We start from the raw sequence: 19,944 nt of genomic DNA on the forward strand, positions 1-19,944 counted from the left end.
GGCACTTTACAGCCTTCCAGACTTAACATTGAGTTCAACAACTTCAGACCATGAACAGTCCCCTCCATCCTCACCCGTCTTTTATCCCCTTTTTTTCAATATTCATTTTTATTTTAATTTTTTTTTCCATTTATTTTTATTTTTTTAATTCATTTTCATTTTTATTCATTGTTTGTTTTATCCCCACCTTTTGGCCTATTTTCTATCTTTTTTCCCACCACTGTCCCCTCCCCCCACCCCCACAAGGGCCATCTGTCACTTGCTCGTGTTGTTCTTTCCAGAGTGCTCACCCTTGTCCAGCTATTATCACATTCTGCTTTCTACCCTTAATGTCACCATTAGCAGCTCCTATAGCCAGAACCACCATCAACACTGCTTTGACCTTTTGTTTATGACATCTTTGGCAATCTCTCCTTTGCCTCTACCTATCGCTGGCCTTCTATCCAGCTTCACCTGCTCCATCCCTCTTAAACAGTATAAATTTCACCACATTTTTACTTCTCTTAGCTCTGAAGAAAAGTCATAAGGACTCAAAACATTAACTCTGTCTTTCTTGCCACAGATGCTGTCAGACCTGCTGAGTTTTTCCAGCATTTTTTGTTTTTGAAGCAAAATATTTGTTCATTTCTTCTGCCATTTCCTTATTATCTACTATTAACTCCCCACTGTCACTCTCTAGAGGACCAACACTCACTTTACTTATTCTTTTCCTTTTTTAAACACCTGTAGAAACTCTTGCTATCCATTTTTACATTTCTAGCTAGCTTCATCTCATTCCTTCTTTCTCCTGATTAGTTATACTTTGTCCAATTATCTGTCCTGCTACTCATCTTTGCGGAGTTGTATGTGCTCTCCTTAAGTTTAATGCTTTCCTTAACTTCTTTAGTTAACCACGGATGGTGGGTGTTCCCCTTAGAATTTTTCTTTATAATAGGAATGTACTTATTCTGAATACACTGAAATATCCCCTTAAATGTTTGCCATTGTTTCTCTAGTGATCTACCCTCTAATCTAATTTCCCAGTTCACTTCAGCTAGCTCAGCTTTCATCCCCGTAGTTGCCCTTATTTAAGTTTAAGATACTAGTCTTAGACCCCCTCCCCCCTTCTCCCTTTTAATCATAGTGTGGTCGCTGCTACCTAAGGGGTGCCTTTACTCTGAGGTTATTAATTAATCCTGTCACGCTACACAATACCAAGCCTAATATAACATGCTCTCTGGTTGCTTCCAGAACATGCTGTTCTAAGAAACTATCTCAAAAGCATTCTATGAACTCCTCATCCAAGCTCATACTGCCGATCTGATATTTTCCAGTTTGGGTAGATTAAAATTACCCATGATTATTGCTGTCCCTTTATCACAAGCACACAATATTTTCTCTTGAATACTTTGTCCTACACTCTGGCTACTGTTAAGGAGCATTTAGGCCACTCCCACTAATGACTATTTTTCCCCTACTATTCCTCATCTCTACCCAAACTGATTCTACATCCTGATCTCCTGAACCAAAGTCATCTCTAACTATTGCACCAATGCCCTCTTTGATTAATAGTGCTACCCCTCCACCTTTACCTACTTTCCTATTCTTCTTGAATGTCATGTATCCCTTAATATTAATATTAAGGACCTAATCTTTGTCGTCCTGCTGCCACATCTCCGTAAATGCTATCAGATCATATTTATTTACTTCGATGTGGGCCATCAATTCATTTACTTTGTTATGAATGCTACGTGCATTTAGATAGAGAGCATTCAGTTTTGTCTTTTTATCTTTGTAACATCTATCCTTGACTGTTGATATATTCTTAGGTTTTTTTCTCTCTGTCCCTTCCTGCCAATCTCTGACCCTCATTTCTCATATTACTACTTTGCTCACCTGTCTTGACTCTATAAACCTTGAATTGCTACCTCCACCCAAGCTTGATCCCTGACCCCGCTTGTTTAGCATAAAGCCCTCTCTGCTTCTCTAGTTATGCAATTTACGAGGAGACTCGCCCCCGCACAGTTCAGGTGTAAACCGTCCCAACGCTACAGCCCCCACTTTCCCCAGTACCCCACAAACTGGAACCCGCTTCTCCCACACCAGTCTTTGAGCCATGCATTCATCTCTAATCTTATTTTCCCTATGCCAATTTGCACATGGCTCAGGTAATAATCCAGAGATTATAACCTTTGAGGTTCTGCTTCTTAATTTGTTACCTAGCTCCTCTTACTGATTTGCAGAACCTCTTTCTTAGTTCTACCTATGTCATTGGTACCTACATGGACCACGGCAACTGGATCCTTCCCCTCCCACTGCAAGTTCCTTTCCAGCCCTGAGCAGATGTCCCGAACCCTGGCACCAGGCAGGCAACATAGCCGTCTGGAGTCTCACTCTTTGCTTCAGAGAACATGTCAATCCCCCTCATTATACTATCCCCTACTTCTCATCATCTCATGTCACTTCATCTCTGTAACTAGCATCATGTAGACTAAAGACAAATGTCCATTCCTTGTTTTCTAGACCTCCAGAGTTTACATACCACTGCAAACAAATAACATTTCCTTTAGATACAGAGGCATTCAGAACAAACTTTAAAAACACTTCCTATTATAATGTCAGAAAAGAAAGAAAAGTTTCCCTCTAATACAGATGTTCTGCCTTACAAATATAGATAATCAATTAAATCAATGCATGGGTCATCCTAAATTCAAACTACTCTTTAACCATTTCTTCAAACATAGAGATGCTCAATCCAAACTCCCAGGCAATTTAAAGTCATAAAATCATTAAATGTAGTTTCGCACAAACAACAGCTGCCATCCTGTAAAGTATCCCAATTGCCTTGCCTGCCCATTGCCTCACTAACAGAAATTCAAACTGAACTATTTAATTTAAAAAGTGGTTAAAGAATAAAATCCAGAGATGTTGCAAATCAACAACAAACCCTAAAAATTGATTGTATTATCAAAATCTTACAGTTGATGGAGTTCTTCTGGGTAACATCCGAGGCCCAATCATCTTCAGCTGTCTCATCAATGACCTTCCCTCCATCAGAAACGGGGATGTGCACCGTTCACAACTCCTCAGATACTGAAGCAGTCCGGGCCTGCATGATGATCTAAAATCAGTGGACTAGTCATTTTCTCTTATTATTCTGTATCTACAATATAGCAAAAGTGTGCTTTACGCCAAAGTAACAAATACGTACAGCTCAAACCCAAGGCTTAATTTTTCACCCAGCTAAAAACAGGCAGGCATGTAAGAATCAAGGAAGTGACTTACTCCGTCCAATCTCATTGCTTTCTGATAGGATGTAATCTTAACCTCGTTTTAACAGATGGGAGTCCTGCTTTAAGATTAATGCACTGCTAATGAAATATGATTGCGTTTTCCCCATTGTGGTAAACAGGACAATTTAACTTCGCATTTGTGTCCCATTAAGAGATGTTCATTTGTACCATTAGAGCCAGACATTTTTTTTTTCATTCATTCATGGAACGTGGGCATCACTGGCTAGACCAGCATTTATTGTCTGTACCTAATTTCCCTTGAGAAGGTGCTGGTGAGCTGCTGCCTTGAACTGCCGCAGTCCACATGGTGTAGGTACACCCACAATGCTGCTGGGGAGGGAATTCCAGGATTTTGACCCAGCGACAGTGAAGGACCGGCGATTTTTTTCCAAGTCAGAATGGTGAGTGGCTTGCAGGTGGTGGTGTTCCCATATGCCTGCTGCCCTAGTCCTTTTAGGCAGTAGTGGTCATTGGTATGGAGGGTGCTCCCTAAGGAGGCTTGGTAAATTTTAACAGGCAGCCGATATGCTTTTGACCATTTTTACACACAGACTTGAAACGTTGGTTTCCACATTTAGTCTGCTAATTTTTAAAAGATTTAAACAAATTATTAATTTATAGATTGAGCACAAATACCCTTGCAATTACATCCGTAGGAAACAGGTCTGATCAAGCATGTCTTTTTAAAACTTCCGTTAACCAAGAGAATTTTCTGACCTTGCACCTCATATTTATTATGGGATAGAAACGGTATATCGTTGAACCAGATAATTCATAATTTGATAAGAATTTAGGATATTAAGTGCTGCATCTTCGTTAGGGAGGGGATTAAAGGCTTTAGAAGTCTGAGGGGAAGCCTGCTTCATGATTGCCACTCCACCAACTGACTTGTTAAAGCTACTATAGTCTACAAGGCATTAGGATCTCAATGTTGGTTAACAAGTACTTGATCATTTACAATAGTGAGATGCATGAGCATATGAGGGAAGTCACATATTGACCAATAACCATGACCAAAATCATGGTCCATGATGGGTTTTCAGGAGGCTTTATAGGGCACATTGCAATGGTATAAAGATAAGCCTAATGGTAAAATGAAGGCGATAGAATGAAGCGGATGGAAGACAATTAGTAATTGTGAAGCTGGATAATGTAGGGCCCAACAAGGAACACAAGGTGAAGTTTGAGAGATTTGAAATGGAATGGTTCCATTTTCCATTCCAGGACCAAGTCCTGTGGCAGGAGTGGGAACCAGGACTGTTTCCTGCTGTGGAGGTCAGTGGGAATTTGCATGGAACCATGCGATGCCAGCCTCATTAATTATGCAGTTGAGGATTTCCCATTTCTCACAGTGGGGCGGGCTGGATGGCACATTCACTGCTGTCATATCCAGGTGCCATATTTAAAAGCCAGGACATCACACTTACCCACCATTGAAGGAGGAGATGGCCTGCCAATCACAGGGACCTCCAACCCTCAAATTCAGTGGTGTGTCCCTGGAGGTCCTTCTCAATGCAGTGGAGGCCAGGAGGGCCGTCCTCTACCCAAAGAATGGAAAGAGGAGGCTGAGTCATCAGACCAACCCAGCATGGGAGGAAGTCATAGAGGTCTACAGCACAGAAATAGGTCCTTCAGCCCATTGAGTCTGTGCCGGTCAAACAAGTACCTAACTATCCTAATCCCATTTTCCAGCAGTAGGCCCATAGTCTTGTATGCCATGGCATCACAAGTGCACATCCAAATACTTCTTAAATGTTATGAGGGTTTTTGCCTCAGGCAGTGAGTTCCAGATTCCCAACACCCTCTGGGTGAAAAAAATCTTCCTCACATCCCCTCAAAACCTCCTGCCCCTTACTTTAAACCTGTGCCCCCTGGTTATTGATCCTCCAGAGTCTCCAGGGAGGTCAGGGCCTCCACCAGGACTGCCCTGCAATTCTGCAAACACATGAATGCTATCATCCACTCTGCCAGGGTAAGTGAACCCTCAACTGCACATACTCATCTCACTGAATTGTACAGTGGATATGGGCTTCAGTGGCAAGGGCACCATCCATGTGGCCCATGCATAAAAGCTACTCAATGTGATAAGGTGATGCCTCATAGCCCCACTGCTGTCCATCTAGCCTGCAGGTGTAGAGGCCATTGAGTCTCTGACCCTTCCACACACAGAGTTCAGATGCTGTCTGGGATGGGGTGGAGAGGGTGGGGAGGAAGGGAGTTAGGTGTTGAGAGCACCAGCAAACACCACTAATGAAATGCTTCTGTGAGTCTTGTCCCACTATCTGCATGAGCTCATTGCTCTGGATGCTGCTGCCCCAGAACACTTATGGACAACCTGCTGTGCATCAATTAGATGGCACACAATCCAGTGGGTTATTTGTAAGACTGGAAGCATGAGAAAGATAGATAAAATCCAATTGTTCTCAACTCCACCTTCTCTCTGTGCAGGAAATGTTAAGGTACAATAGTGGGGGTAGAGAGGAGACAGAAGGGGGCCGACCTGACCTCAAGAACCTCATTGAACTCAAGGAGTGGGCTGCCTAGATGGCTGGGGTGGAACCAGACCGAGTCTGCGGAGATTGAGAGGTCAGCAGGCGGTGAGCCTTTGCCCTTCACACTCTCATTTGTCCCAATGCCCTAGCATTGTTAGTACTACATGCTGTGGTTCCCATTCAGTTGTCCAGTTGAGATGACCTGCATCTCTGCCACCCCCAACGTCCCAGCTCCCATTCAGCATCTCAAGATCACCACGAGGCTCTGCATAGTTTGGAACAGCCATAGTTGTCGTGATCTTCACTGTCAAGTCGAATACCTTTAACCCTCACCCTGTCACCCACACCCTCCCCCATAACCACTGACCCCCCCCCTGCCAGGTGCAACATTAAACCTTCCTAGGGTTACCCTTCACACTCCCCTATTCAGCCTGCAGGTGAATGTTCATGTCTCCTATCTTCCTGAGGAGCCCACCCTGGTGACTGTAGATTTGCCCCCCTTCATTCTGCTGGTCCTCAGAATCCACATCTCCTTCCGCACCCCCTCCAACAACCCTCAGTGCCCCTTCATTCACCATCGCCAAACCTCACCCTCCCAGCTCGCATTGCCACCTTTAACCCTCACCATCCTTTCCTATTATCAGTTCCCTGAGTATGGCCCTCAGGACTCCTCAATTGACACTATAGATCCCTCCCTCTGAACCGCCTTCCCCTCCCCCCACCAACAAATTGCCCATCCACACTTGTACACCCCACCCCCCCCCCGATATCCCATTCACACCTGCACACTCATTCGCACCTGCAAAACCCTCCCCTTACCTGCACTCCATTATGGCCCTTCCCACCCTCCCCACCCTCCCACTCCATATCAGCTCACCCATCTGATGACCCCACAGCACCTGTCTCTTCCCCTACCACCCCAACCTCCCCCGCTTCCCACTAGGCCCCTACACTGCCCTGCTCTTCATTCCTCTCCTCCCAGTCTAATCTCGCTTCCTTCCCCCATCAATAACCAGCACAGACCATCACCGCCCAACAGTACCCCATGCAGTGGTCCACCTGCAGTTTGTAGATCCACCTCCTGGATTCGGGTTGGGCCTTCATCTACATCTCATTCACGAGATGCAAAATAGCTGCACACCAGCCTCGAGCAGGAATGGTGACCCACCATGAAGGGCAGGAGCACACATTCCCGCCGCCATTTTTTGCAGGCTAGAAACTGATTTTTTGGCTCCTGCCACTAAGGGCATATTGGCTTTGGGGAGAACACTGCTATTGGACCACCTTTCTTGTCACCAGATTTGGAGGATATTGCAAAGGCACTGGTGGCTGTACTTCTCCAGTGCTTTGACACACCCACTGTAGGTTGTCCAAGCCTCCAAAGCAAATAGGAGCATGGGGGTCACTGTTGCCTGATAAACCATGATCTTAGTCTTGGGCTTTAGATCCTGGTCCTCAAATACTCAGTTGGCCAAAGGCTGAGCTGGCACTTTGGAGGCAATGATGAATTTTGTCATCTACATCTACCTTCGTTGAGAGAAAGCTCCCAAGATATGGGAAATGGTCCACGTTTTCCAGGATCTCACTGTTGATCTCACCTATGAGGGGAGATGTAATGCTGTGGGAGCTGGTTGGAAGAGGACCTTAGCTTTCCAGGTGTTTAGTGAAAGGACTATTTTCACATATGCTTCGGGCGGAGGAGTCAACAATGACCTGGAGCTCAGTTTCTGAGTAAGTGCACGCAGGTGTCATCTACACGCTGAAGCTCAATGACTGAAGCTAAAGTGATTTTAGTTTTGGATTGAAATCAGTGTAGGTTGGACAGTTTCCTAAGTGTTCTGTAAATTATCTCAATGCCTGTGGGTGATTTGCTGGAGGTGATGTGCAGTGAGGAAAATGAAGATGAGGGTTGGTACAATGACATAGCCTTGTTTGATTCCAGTCTTCACTGAGATAGGGTCTCAGTGGTGGTTTCACTGATGAGGATCATTGCTTGCACATCATTGTGGAGGAGGGTCACCAACCCTGGGTGAAAAGGTTATTTCACCATGGTTTGGTGGTGGGGGGGTGGGGGGGGTGGTTGCTGTTGGTGGGCTGCAGGGGGTGCTGTCAGGATTAGGGGCAAGATAGAATCATCCACTGAATAAGCATGATCAAAACACCAAACTGCCACAGCGTGCAGAGAAATTCAGGACAAAACACAGCCCTGGAAGGCCTGACGTGGGACAAAATTCCAAACGATGGGACAGTCCCAGATGGGACAGTCTGGGATGGTTGGCCACCCTGTCATGGAGTAGGCAATGGATGGTGACAACTTTCTGAGGGCAGCCAAATTTAAGGAGGATACTCCATAAGCCTTCACAGTTGACAGTCAAAGACTTCCATCAGATTGAAAAAGACCATGTAGGTGCTGTTCCTTGCATTTTTCTGGGATTTGCACTAACTATTAAGTAAGCAAAGGCACATTCTTTCTTTGAACTGCCAGCAGTTTAAAAGCAGCTAAAGTAGCTGTGCCATTTAAATTTGGGCTGCATATACGGAATACTCTCAACAGAGACCAAAAACTCGTTCATTCAGTTGCCCGATTATGAGTACATAATAAGGGTGAGGCTGTCATCAATCACCCTTTTTAAAGGAATAAATCAGACTGCCACTTCCGACATCTGCAAGTGCACTATTAGATGCAGGAATTAGGAAGTTTGCTGTTTAATTTGCTCTGCTCTTGCACAAGCTAAGCTACGCTGGTACTTCACCAAGTGACTCACCATTGGAATCAACATAAGGGTGGGAAACTGCTGTACTTAACCATTTGTTAGCTATTAAACATGCAGAAAAATATTAGGGTTTGTGCATCAGGTGTAAGCAACTTTTTAATTGCTGAAAAGAGAGACATGCTGTCAAAGATTTTCATCTTGCACTCGTCAAGACAAACATAAAAATACCAAATCTCAAAGGGATTGTGCTGTGAATGGAACTGAATGTGTGAATGTTGAGACTATCACACGTGGGTCCAATAAAAAAAAGGATGCCTTTCATGACCTCAGGATGTTCCAAAGAGCTTTATGGACAATAGTATTTTTGAAGTATAGTTGCTGTTGTAATGTTAGAAACAACAGCAGCCAGTGTGTGCCTAGCAAGCTCCCATAAACAGCCTTGCTTATACACTACAGTTTCTCTGTAAAGGGCAGCACGGAAAAAGACCTCTAATTACTGTAAGTTTTCACATTTAAAAAAAACAAACTTGCATTTATATAGTGCTTTTCATGACTGCCAGACATCTCAAAGCACTTTAAAGCTGATGAAATACTTATGAAACATGGCCACAGTTGTAATGTAGAAAAGCCTATGAAGCGTCCATGGGCAGCTGTAAGCTTAATGAACAGTGAGTGTTGCTCCTTTGTTGCTGACTGCAAAATCCAGGACATTCAGTCCGCCATGCAGTACTTAAGGTATTAAAATGAGTGAAAGATAGATAATCTTCATGTTATAGCTGAAGCCAAAAGGGTTACAAATTATAAATTCCCAAACTGCAAAGGCTATTGGTTTCACTTTATTATACATGCAGTTCATTAAGACCTCACAAATTATCAAGACAAAAATTAAGAAAGCATACACAAGTAAAATTTTACATTGCCCTTCTCATTTAAATAAGACTGAACAAAGTAAAAGCCCTGTGAACACCCATTGGTGCCAAAAGGAAACAGATTCATCATGCATTATGTACATTTCAGCAGCAACTTAGTGTTAGTTTAATACAGAATAAAATGTTTACTGATACAGTGGGATGGTATTTAAAAGTAATCACTAAAAATAGGGTGAGACAATTATACCAATAGTTTTTAAATAATAGATATCATAAAAGACCCTATACTAAGACCCATTGTGATTAATTATTCTTGTGTATAAACAGCTAAAAGTAACAGGAAGTAAAGTGAGGAATCGCTGTTACTTTAAGCCATTTAGAGTAAAACATCACACATTGACAAAGTTACAAACATACATGTAACCCAAGGTCAAAGACTTAAATGCAATTTACAAGTATTAGAAAAATTCATACCTAGTTAGTTACAATTAACAAAACTATTTAAACGTTTTCACAATTTATAACTTAAAGTGTGCATACATCTGTGGCAAGGTTCTCTGCAACATGTTTAAATGCGTCATTAACAAGATTTTTACCCATCATCCCTCAATGTATTTAATTAGTGATTTGTTATTGTTGAGCAAAACATTCACAGTTGGTTCACTTTTCTTCATTAGGGCAGGAGAATGTTACAATTTTCATCATTTTGTTGACATAGTTGCACTGAAATTAAACAATTACAATATGGAGCAGTATTCAAACCAGTGCAGGACTGGCTGGGTTACAGTGCTTGTTCTAGATTTGAGATCAATAACATTGTGAGTGCACAAAGCCTTCTGGCAACTGCATTTAAATTAACACTAAATGTGCTTGTTGTCATTTACATTCACATGTAACAGGCAGGTACTTAAAGCTTTAGTGAATAAATCCAGTCTACACCTTCACATACCTAAACCCTGTCAGAATGTTAAAGGCATCTTGTATCAAGTTAGTCAAATAATGCAAAAACAACAAAAACTAGGTATCACCTTCACTTACAGGTCTGTGGAAAATGGCTTTGTTCCAAGCAGTCAGGATGTAAAGCTAGATGGAAATTCTCAAAAAAAAGTAAATACAATAGCTAATGAAATACATATAGAAGTCTGCAACACTTGCATTTCAATTCTCCAGGAAAAGTAGCAGCTTCTCTTTTTAAGCAATGAATTTAATTGCACATTTGACAACTTTTTAGCTCCAGAAATTCACAAACCCAGAGTACAGGCTTCTGCAAAGTAACACCAGCAGCAAAAGCAATGAGAATTATAATGCTTTCTTTTATAAGTAGAAGGACATCTTAAAGCAGACATTTTATGGGAAAGAAATCTCAACCCAAGCTGTCATGACTGACATTTGCACATATGGAATAATTCCCAAAGTAAACACATTCAAGTAAAGCACCCTACACGACTGGCCAAAGCCTTCTGCGAACATTAAATATACCGCAGAGTAGCAAGTGCATTTTCGGTCGGTTTTCTGGTTAAATAAAATCAGATTGGATTTATTAAGTCAAGTTTCCATGCTTTTCAGGATTTGTTGAATGATTGGAATGTCACTTTAGTGCACAAGATGACAGCTTCATCCTTGCTTTGCTAATCACAAATGTTACTAAGATGGGGTGAGCCCTGGGCTTGTAATTTCAGCATTGGGACTTGCAAGACATTCACTTGACTTGAGGCTTGTAAGAGACTTGTAGCTTGTCATGGAGGTCAAGGATCCACATAGACCAAGTAATGAGGGAGTGTCCTCCTTTCCTATAAATAAACAAAATCTTTACTTTCAATTGGTATAAAACTCAAGCACATAATTGATTAGCTGTAAAGGAAATGAAATCAGTTTCCTTATATATGTAAAATAGACAAATCACAACTAAACAGTACAGAATGAAATTAGTTATAAAACTCAGTAAAGGTTTGATGGCACTAAATCCTGTATGCAGACAGATTACCTTTTCTGCCAACGTAACCTACATTACCTCTCTATCTCTCAGTGTATTAAATAATATTTAAATTCCCACACTTGTCTTCAAATCTGAGTCCAGCTCTCACCCCACAACCCACTCCACCTGCCCAAATCTCAAACTTCTTCTCTGATACAAAAGCAAAAAACTCTGAATGCTTTTGATCTGAAATAAAAACAGAAGATGCTAGGAATATTCAGCAAGCCGTGCAGCATCTGCGGATACAGAAACAGAGGCTGGAATTTTCCGGCCCCATTGGCATTGGGCGGGGTGGACAATATGGCGAGGCGGCCAAAATAAATTGGTCTTGCGCAAGGCAGGGCTCCAGTGTAGGTCAGCCCATTGGGTGGGTGGGCCAAGCAGCACAGACAGACTGAAGGAAACATTCAAGCACATGATGGGGGGGGGAGGGGGTGGTGGTGTTGGTGGCTGAATAGGGGTGGTGAGATAAGCGGCCAAGCACTTGGAAAACCTTGTCAACAGTGAGCATTCTTCTGCAGCTGAGGCTATTTAGCTGCGGCTCTATTGACCAGCTTGGAGTTGAGCCTCTGAAGCTTTTCTACCCATCTAAACAATGTAAAAGCATGAAAGTGTCACCAAATGCTCCAGAACTTTTCATCCTTAGGCACAGACTGAAAATTAATGTGTGTTTTAGGGGGCAGCCGAACAATTGGCCGACTGCACAAGTTGTAGAATCTCCTTGCAAAAGGTGGCCATGGTGCAGTCACTGATGGAGGTGCTCACAGCCCCTGGCAATATCTTTATTCAGGTTTGGATGAGTATCCATTATGCTTTGCAGTGTGGGTTAGGAGAATGCCTGCGCCTGAGCTGAGAACACTGCAAGCAGTCCAGTGGGCAAAGCTGTTGCCAATCGGTCAAGCGGAGCTGGGCGGGTTTTCAGACAGCCAATGAGTGCACTACATACTGGCCATTCAAGTGGTGGCCAGCACTTTTCTGCACGCATGAAGGGGCCTTCAAACTTAACCAAGAGAGGTTCTTAGTACACCCGTGCTAACCCACATGTCTGTCTCTTTGATCCTGCAGGAGGACAACATCTGGATCATGGAGCCTGGTGATTTAGTGGTATGCTTCATGGCTTAGAGACCAGAGAAGAGGAGGAGAGCGGCAGAGGCGCCTGGCTCGGCAAAAGGAGGAGCACCTCCCTCAAGGTGAAGGGGTCGCAGGGCCTGCTGCACATGTAGGTTAAGATCCAGTGAGCCGACGCTTCTAGGCATCTCACTAGACCCAGGGTCTATAGACGACGCCTGTCATCCCTGCAGATGTTGCGAAAGACTGCGCATGGTCAATCAGCTGCTGCTGGATTTGGTGCTACGGGGACATGGAGGGCATCCACTGCCAATGGCTGTGAGAATGACTGTGACGCTGAATTTTGACGCCAGTGACTCCATTCAGGGTTCCACAGGTGATCTTTGCAATACAGTTCACAGAGGGTGTCATGCATCATTGTACTTTGCTGTGCACTCCACCAACTGGCACTACAAAGTGGGGGGAGGACTTGGCTGAGGAGATGGAGGAGTTGCACTTATCCTCTGATGGGAAAGACATCGAAGGGGATGACGGTAATGATGAGGTCCTTGAAGGCGAGGATGCTGGCAATGAGGCCATCCCAATGGCCAGACGAGAAGCCATCATAGCTCCAAGATTCTTGGAGGATGATGACGAAATGCAGTGAGGACAGTCCTGACATCCTCACCTTATGTTTGTGAATGTTTGACTCCTTAGTGGTTGATGGCAGTGCACATACCCTCAGTGCTCAGGATCATAACATAGAGACGCAGTGGAGGCTCTAATAGTCACTAGATTCCAGGAGGATGATGACAACATGCAGCAAGGATACTCCACACTTCTTCACATTGGCTCCGTGAATGTGTGACAACTGTCTGGCTGAGGGCAGCTTGTTTGCACTCTGTGATCAGGGTCATATCATGGAGACGCAGCAGTGAAACTTTAAATGCATCTGATCCTTTGTCAGCTTTCAGCACCTGACCCCTTCAGGAACACAGCATCACCGCTCACAGATGCTGAAGAGATGAGGGGCAGCCCCACCTCAAAGGTGCTGAGAGCACACAGAGGGAATGCCAGAACTCTGTGACATGTGCCCACAACATTCTGGTAGCAATGACAAGCACCATCGAGGTGCAGGCATCACTAATGTGTCCAGTGAGTATTAAACCAGACCATCACTTTGGTCTGAAGGTTATGCTGCCTTTATTTTGTGCAGGAACTAAGGTTTCACATCATCTTTCACATGAGTGACACGAACACTGCTCATCATAACAAGGAGCCATGGGCAAGGAGACATTCTTGGAGTTTATTTACAATAGTGAACATTTCATACAAGTGATTAACACACATGCCCAGGCTGTGCAACAACATCTTAACTTTCCTAACCCTGCCTGGAAGGCCCCAGCCTGCTTTCAGGCCTGCTGTGTGGCAGTGGCATTGGAACTGCTGGGGTCACAGGAATTGGGGATTCAATGGACCGGACACTCCTGGAGTCACCTGGGTGGATGGCCCTGGAGTGTGCACCTGCAGATCCTCCTCCCTATGTGTGCCTGAGGACCCCTGGCTGACTCCTTGAGGAGAAAGGGAAGCTGGCGTGACCTTGAGCTGCCCCAGACCCCTCGTGTTGACACCATTGGAGGCCAACTGTGACATCAGTGGATGCAGTTCAGCCCATGCAGCAGTGCAGGACCAATGTCCTAGACCAAGGTCTCCATGGCAGCCGCTATCCTACCAGTGTTGACCTCAGTGTGTTGGCATGCCAGCGCCATCACCTCAGCCTGAAAGTGCATTGTACATTGCAATCTGAGGAGTGAAGTGGACATCCCTCCCGGATGTTCCCGAGCTTGCCTTTGCAGCTGTAGCAACTGAGGTATGACCAAGTCCAGAGGCTCATCACCTGATTCAGACTCAGCAGACTTCTGACCTCCATCAGTCCTCTGAGTGCCAGAAACCTGGAAAGTCCCTGCTGCCATCTGTTGTGGATCAGACAGTGCGATGTACTCACCAGATTGTGATCCCCAAAGCTGCCCTGGAGCTAGGTCCCACCAAGCTCTGTGTCACTGCACTGGTGGAGGGTGTGGGTGAGCGCTGTGACAGGTCTTTGATTAGTGTGTCATCAGATTCTTCTTCTGAAGTGTCTTCAGGGTTTGAGTCGAGGACCTGGGTTGTGCACCCCCCTTGGCTACTTCCCAGATACGCCTGCGAAGGCAAGGAGAGATAATTAGTGTTTGGCAGGGGACTGCAGAACAGGGGAAGTGACTCACAGCATAGTCTGATTGATGTTGCACTGCTGGATCCTCATTTGATTGAACACAGCTGACATCATCGTCAGCACAGGAACAGGCCAGGTCATCGCCGGCTAGCTGGATGACTCTATTTTTGAAGTCTGTGAAGACCTTGATGTCGGGCATTCCTCCAACAGTCTGCAACCTCTCCCTTTTGTTGTCTGCCAGCTTGTCCTGAATGAATACAGATGGCGAGAGCGTAAGCAGGATACCTGCCAGGCCAAATGATAAGGATGCCTGGCAAGTGTAGATTGTGAGTGGTGCCATGGACGGGATGAGGACACGATCCATAGGACAGATGAAGGTGTGTGAGAGAGGGTGAATGATGATGCCCCTTGAACTGGCAGTGAATGTGATCCCTGTGGCTGAGTGATGGATTTGAGTGTGGAGTTGAGAATGATGAGAAGGGTGACTTAGCCTGGTGGAACAGAGGAGATTATTCATCCTCTTTCGGCACTGGGTGTCTGTCCTATTTCGCAGGGCGTTGGCGCTGGCCACCGCTGCCACTACCTCCCATGCAGGATTGGTGACCTTGCTTACTGGTCTTTGCCCAGAGCGAAAGTAGAGGACTTTACAGCAGGCCTCAGCATCCAGTAGGTGCCCAAGGGAGATGCACTAAATTTGGGGGCAGCATGTTTTCTCCCTTTGCCAGCCATGACTTTGCAACAGCTTCAGATGCCTTAGAATGTGTCCTAGGTCTGTGCAGGGGCACCCTTTAAATATGACGCCCGGAATACTGAAGGCCTGAGGTGACGAATCAGAGGCTGCCCCACCAGCGACTCGGCGTGTTTCCAGGGAATGCTTTATTAATGAGGCGGGATGCACTGGGAATACGATGATACAGTGCAAAAACCCATCATTGCAGCCGGCGGATAAAACGTCCTGTTTCCTGTCTGCTACCGCACTTTGTGCAAATCTGGGACGATTCCGCCTTGAGTTAACATTTCAGGTCAACAATCCGTCATCAGAACTAGAAAGATTTAAAAGACGTGACAGGTTTTAAGCAAGTACTGAGGCAGGGAAAGGGGTGAGGGGAAGAACAAAAGGGAAGGTCTGTGATAGGGTGGAAGGCACAAAAGAGTGAATAAAAAAATGGATGTTGGTGCAAAGCAAAACAGGACAAGTAAACAATTAAATGAGGCACAGCTGGGAATAGCAGAATCATCAAATGCTTCTGTCTGAAAAAACGGAGTAGAGGTTATGATCTAAAATTGCTGAACTCAATGTTTTGAGTCCGTAAGACTGGAAAGTGCCTAATCAAAAGATGAGGTGCTGTTCCCTGAACTTAGGTACAGCTTCACCGAAGCAGCTAAGAAGCCAAGGATAGAATGGGAGTGAGGCGGGAAATTAAAATGACAGGCGGCCAGAAGTTCAGGATCAAGTTTGCAGAGTGAATGGAGTTGTTCCACAAAGTGCCCACCCAATCAGAGTTTAGTCTCCTCAATGTGGAGGAGACGACATCATGAACAGTGAATATAATATATTAAAGTGAAATTGTTACAATAAATCGTTGTTTCACCTGAAAGAAATGTTTGGGGCCCTGGATGAGGAGAATGTAAAAAGGAAGGTATTGCATCTTCTGTGCTTGCAGAATAGGTGCTATGGGAAAAGGAGGGTGTGTTCGAGGTGATTGAGAAGTAGACCAGGGTGGTTCACCTGCAACAGTTCCTTCAGAATGTTGAGAGGGAAGGGGCAAAGATGTTGTGGTCTCATGATGGAGGTGGCGAAAATAGCAGAAGATGAAAACCTCTCCACAAGCCTCCACGATCCATGGAGTAATCATCTTCCACCCCACCAGCCTCCACACTCAAAGGATCATCCTCCGCCATTGTTGAATCATGCTGGAGGTGGCAGCAAACATTCCTTTCCTTACCTTCCCCTTTCAGGGATGATGAAGTGAATATGTGAACTTGGAGATTGTCACACAAAGAAAAGACTTGCCTTTTACAGCTTCAGGATGTTCCAAAGAGCTTTACAGGCAATGAAGCACTTTTGAAGTGTAGTCACTATTGTAATGTTAGAAACACGGCAGCCAGTGTGTGCCCAGCAAGCTCCCATAAACAGCAATGTACAGATAATCTGTTTTCAGTTACTCGAGGGACAAATATCGGCCAGGATGTCAGGCACAATTCCCCTGTTCTTCTTTGAAATAGTGCCATCTGATCTTTTATAGCCAGCTGAGAGAGCAGACAGAGCTTCTGGTTAACGTCTGATCAAAAATACAGCACCTCCAACAGTGCAGCACTCCCTATACTAAAGTATCAGTCTAGATTTTTGTCCTTCAGTATCTGTAGTTGTATTTAGACCTTCTGACTCGAAGGCAAGAATGCTAACAAGTGAACTATAGTTGACACTAAAATCAGCTAGTCTAGCTGTAGTTATTCATAAATAAACATAAATGCTTCAGTTTGTGTTTGGCTTAATGGGGTATGTAAATGCAATAACTTTATAGTATGCACCTTAGGTCATACACACTGGACAGATGACATCCAGTGCATTGTGAATGCTAGCAAGCCTTTGTCCACAGAAGTAATGCACTTGAAAGTATTTAATGCAGTGCTGATCATAGGTCAGGACATCAATGCCATCATTTTTATTCTCAAATCTTACCATCATTTTTTGAGTTTCCATGCCTTCCTACCCCTTCTTTCTGTGGATGCAATGGATCTAATGAAGTTGAAGAAAGACTGATTTCTGCTGAGAGTTGCTCCAAACTTTGAAAACTATGTCTGAAAAAACAAATCACAATGATGCCTTGGAAGCTTGCCAAGATAGTGTGAAAGTAAATTTTAAACAGTCATGCCTTTAAACTACAAGCATTGCAGACTACTTATCTCCTCAACCATAACAGTGTTTCCTTTCCACATTTTATTACTGCATTATCTAATGACTGTGCAAGATTTACTGAACTACAGCATCAATTTAAAAACAGTAGTCTCCTCCTAAAATGTTCGCATTAGTTTGGATTTACTTTCATTTGTTGGCAATGCTTCAAATACTATGGACCCTCTCAGCATCCCTAGCCCCACCCTCCCCCCAGTCACCACGCCTCCACCCAGCCTTTTACACAGTTGTGTTGTAAATTATGTCCATTTATTTTATTGGTGATGACTAAACTATGCAATGTAATAGCAGGTGACGATGTAATCAAGATTGAAGAGTTGTGAATTATCAAAATTTCTGAAAAACAGTGAAATAGTGAAAAATAAGTTGTGAATAGAAAATGGCTTTTTGCATTAACAATGGGTTAGAAGTCACAAAGTAACTCACCAGATTTGGACAATGGAAAATAGTCATCAAATTTTCTCATTTCCACCAACGATCCATATTTTGACTCCAATACAAATCGAGAATAGCATTTGTTGCCAACTAGTAATTAACTAAAACCTTTATATTTCATATCAATAGAGCCAATGATAAAAATGAATGGTGATGTGTGTAGTACACACTGTTGTAATTGCTGGTGGCTATTTTAAGCAGCATTGGTAGAGCATTAGAAAGTTAACTTGAGCAAGGTAGGTTGAAAAGCTAAATCATTCTTAAGTTAGAATAATCACAACTTAAAAAAGAACAAAGCTGAAGTGTTAAAATAAAATGTGAACATACTCATCCCATTGTCCACACTGTTTTCTGTACAGAAGTGTATCCAAAGCGACAGCATCTGCATCTAGTGCTCCTGGGGAGGGCCACTGATTGGTGAGATGTGCAGTTAATTCTTGTCTTGATCTCAAATCATTATTTTTTAACACCGCCCTGTAAGAAATAATGTTTCAAGTTTCAATATGATTGTAGGAAGAAAGCTAATCTCTAAGTTTTCCCAAAATTACTGAGCAGTAGTTAATGCTCACCTGTACAAACACGTTATATTTAGAGCTGCTACTTTTCAACACAATATTTATTTACTTTCTAAAGTGTGACTGTAATCTCACTTTTGCAACCCGAGGAGAAGGAAAACACTACCTTTTTAATGGTTGTAATACACATCTATAATTGTCAGTCACATTGCTACTGCAATTCATTTCTAGTAATGCAATTCTTTTACCCTCTAACTCTAATCATTTTTAATTCATGGTTCAAATCTCTGACATCTTCCAGAAAAAGAATTAATTTTCAACCAACCTTAAGTTAGCAAAGATAAACTCACATTGCTAGAGGCATTGTAACTGTTATGTTCCCTTTAAATCACTCCACAATTACTAAAAACAGCTTCAACCTTGGTGACATTGTAAAGTAAGTCAGGCATTGCAACTACCTCCAGAGAAGTGAGTTGAGAGTGACTGCCCGTGACATCAAGGCCACATTTTACTGAGTGTGGCATCAAGGAGCCCTAGCAAAACTGGAGTCAATGGGAATCAGGGGGAAAACTCTCCGCTGGTTGGAGTCATATCTAGCACAAAGGAAGCTGGCTGTGGTCCTTGGAGGTCAGTCATCTCAGCTCCAGAATATCGCAGCAGGAGTTCCTCAGGGTAGTGTCCTCTGCCCAACCACCTTCAGCTGCTTCATCAATGATCTTCCTTCCATCATAAGGTCAGAAGTGGGGAGGGTCACTGATGGTTGCACAATTTTCAGCACCATTCGTGACTCCTCAGGTACTGAAGCAGTCCATGTCCAAAAGCAGCAAGACCTAGTCAATATCCAGACTTGGGCTGACAAGTGGCAAGTAACATTCACACCACACAAGTGTCAGGCAATGACCATCTCCAATAAGAGAATTTAACTATTACCCCTTGATGTTCAATGGCATTACTATCACTGAATCCCCCACTATCAACATCCTGGGGGTTACCATTGACCAGAAACTGAACTGGACTAGCCATATAAATACTGTGGCTACAAGAGCAGGTCTGAGGCTATGAATCCTGCAACGAGTACCTCACCTCTTGACTCCCCAAAGCCTTCCACCATTCACAAGGCTCAAGTCAGGAGTGTGATGGAATACCCCTCAACTTGCCTAGATGAGTGCAACTCCCACAACACTCAAGAAGCTTAACACTGTCCAGGTCAACCAGCCTGCTTGATTGGCACCCCATCCACAAACATTCACTCCCTACACCACTGAGGCACAGTATCAGCAGTGTGTACCGCCTCCAATATGCCTGCAGGAATTCACCAAGGCTCCATAGGCAGCACCTTCCAAACCCATGGCCACAACATCTAGAAGGACAAGGGCAGCAGATAGATGGGAATACTACCACCTGGAAGTTCCCCTCCAAGTCATTCACCATCTGATTTGGAAATATATCACCATTCCTTCACTGTCACTGGGGCAAAATCCTGGAACCCCCTTCCT

The 19,944-nt window shown here is 44.0% G+C and overlaps 1 protein-coding gene across 3 annotated transcripts in view; it reads right to left on the bottom strand.

Moving 5' to 3' along the window:
* Nucleotides 1-9,307: 9,307 nt before the first annotated feature.
* Nucleotides 9,308-19,944, bottom strand: part of rundc3b (RUN domain containing 3b) — a 107,540-nt gene continuing 96,903 nt past the window's right edge. For 2 of the 3 annotated variants that reach the window (XM_041183180.1, XM_041183183.1), the window contains 3 exons: nucleotides 18,261-18,407; nucleotides 17,265-17,383; nucleotides 9,308-11,137 (listed from right to left, as the gene is read on the bottom strand). In XM_041183180.1, coding sequence (XP_041039114.1) covers nucleotides 10,992-11,137; nucleotides 17,265-17,383; nucleotides 18,261-18,407 — 412 coding nt within the window. In that variant the 3' untranslated portion in view covers nucleotides 9,308-10,991. Of the gene's footprint in view, nucleotides 11,155-17,264; nucleotides 17,384-18,260; nucleotides 18,408-19,944 lie in introns of all 3 variants that reach the window. The other variant, XM_041183182.1, reaches the window with a different exon arrangement.

This window comes from Carcharodon carcharias, chromosome 3 (genome assembly GCF_017639515.1).
Source record: "Carcharodon carcharias isolate sCarCar2 chromosome 3, sCarCar2.pri, whole genome shotgun sequence".
NCBI classification, from domain to species: Eukaryota; Metazoa; Chordata; class Chondrichthyes; order Lamniformes; family Lamnidae; genus Carcharodon; species Carcharodon carcharias.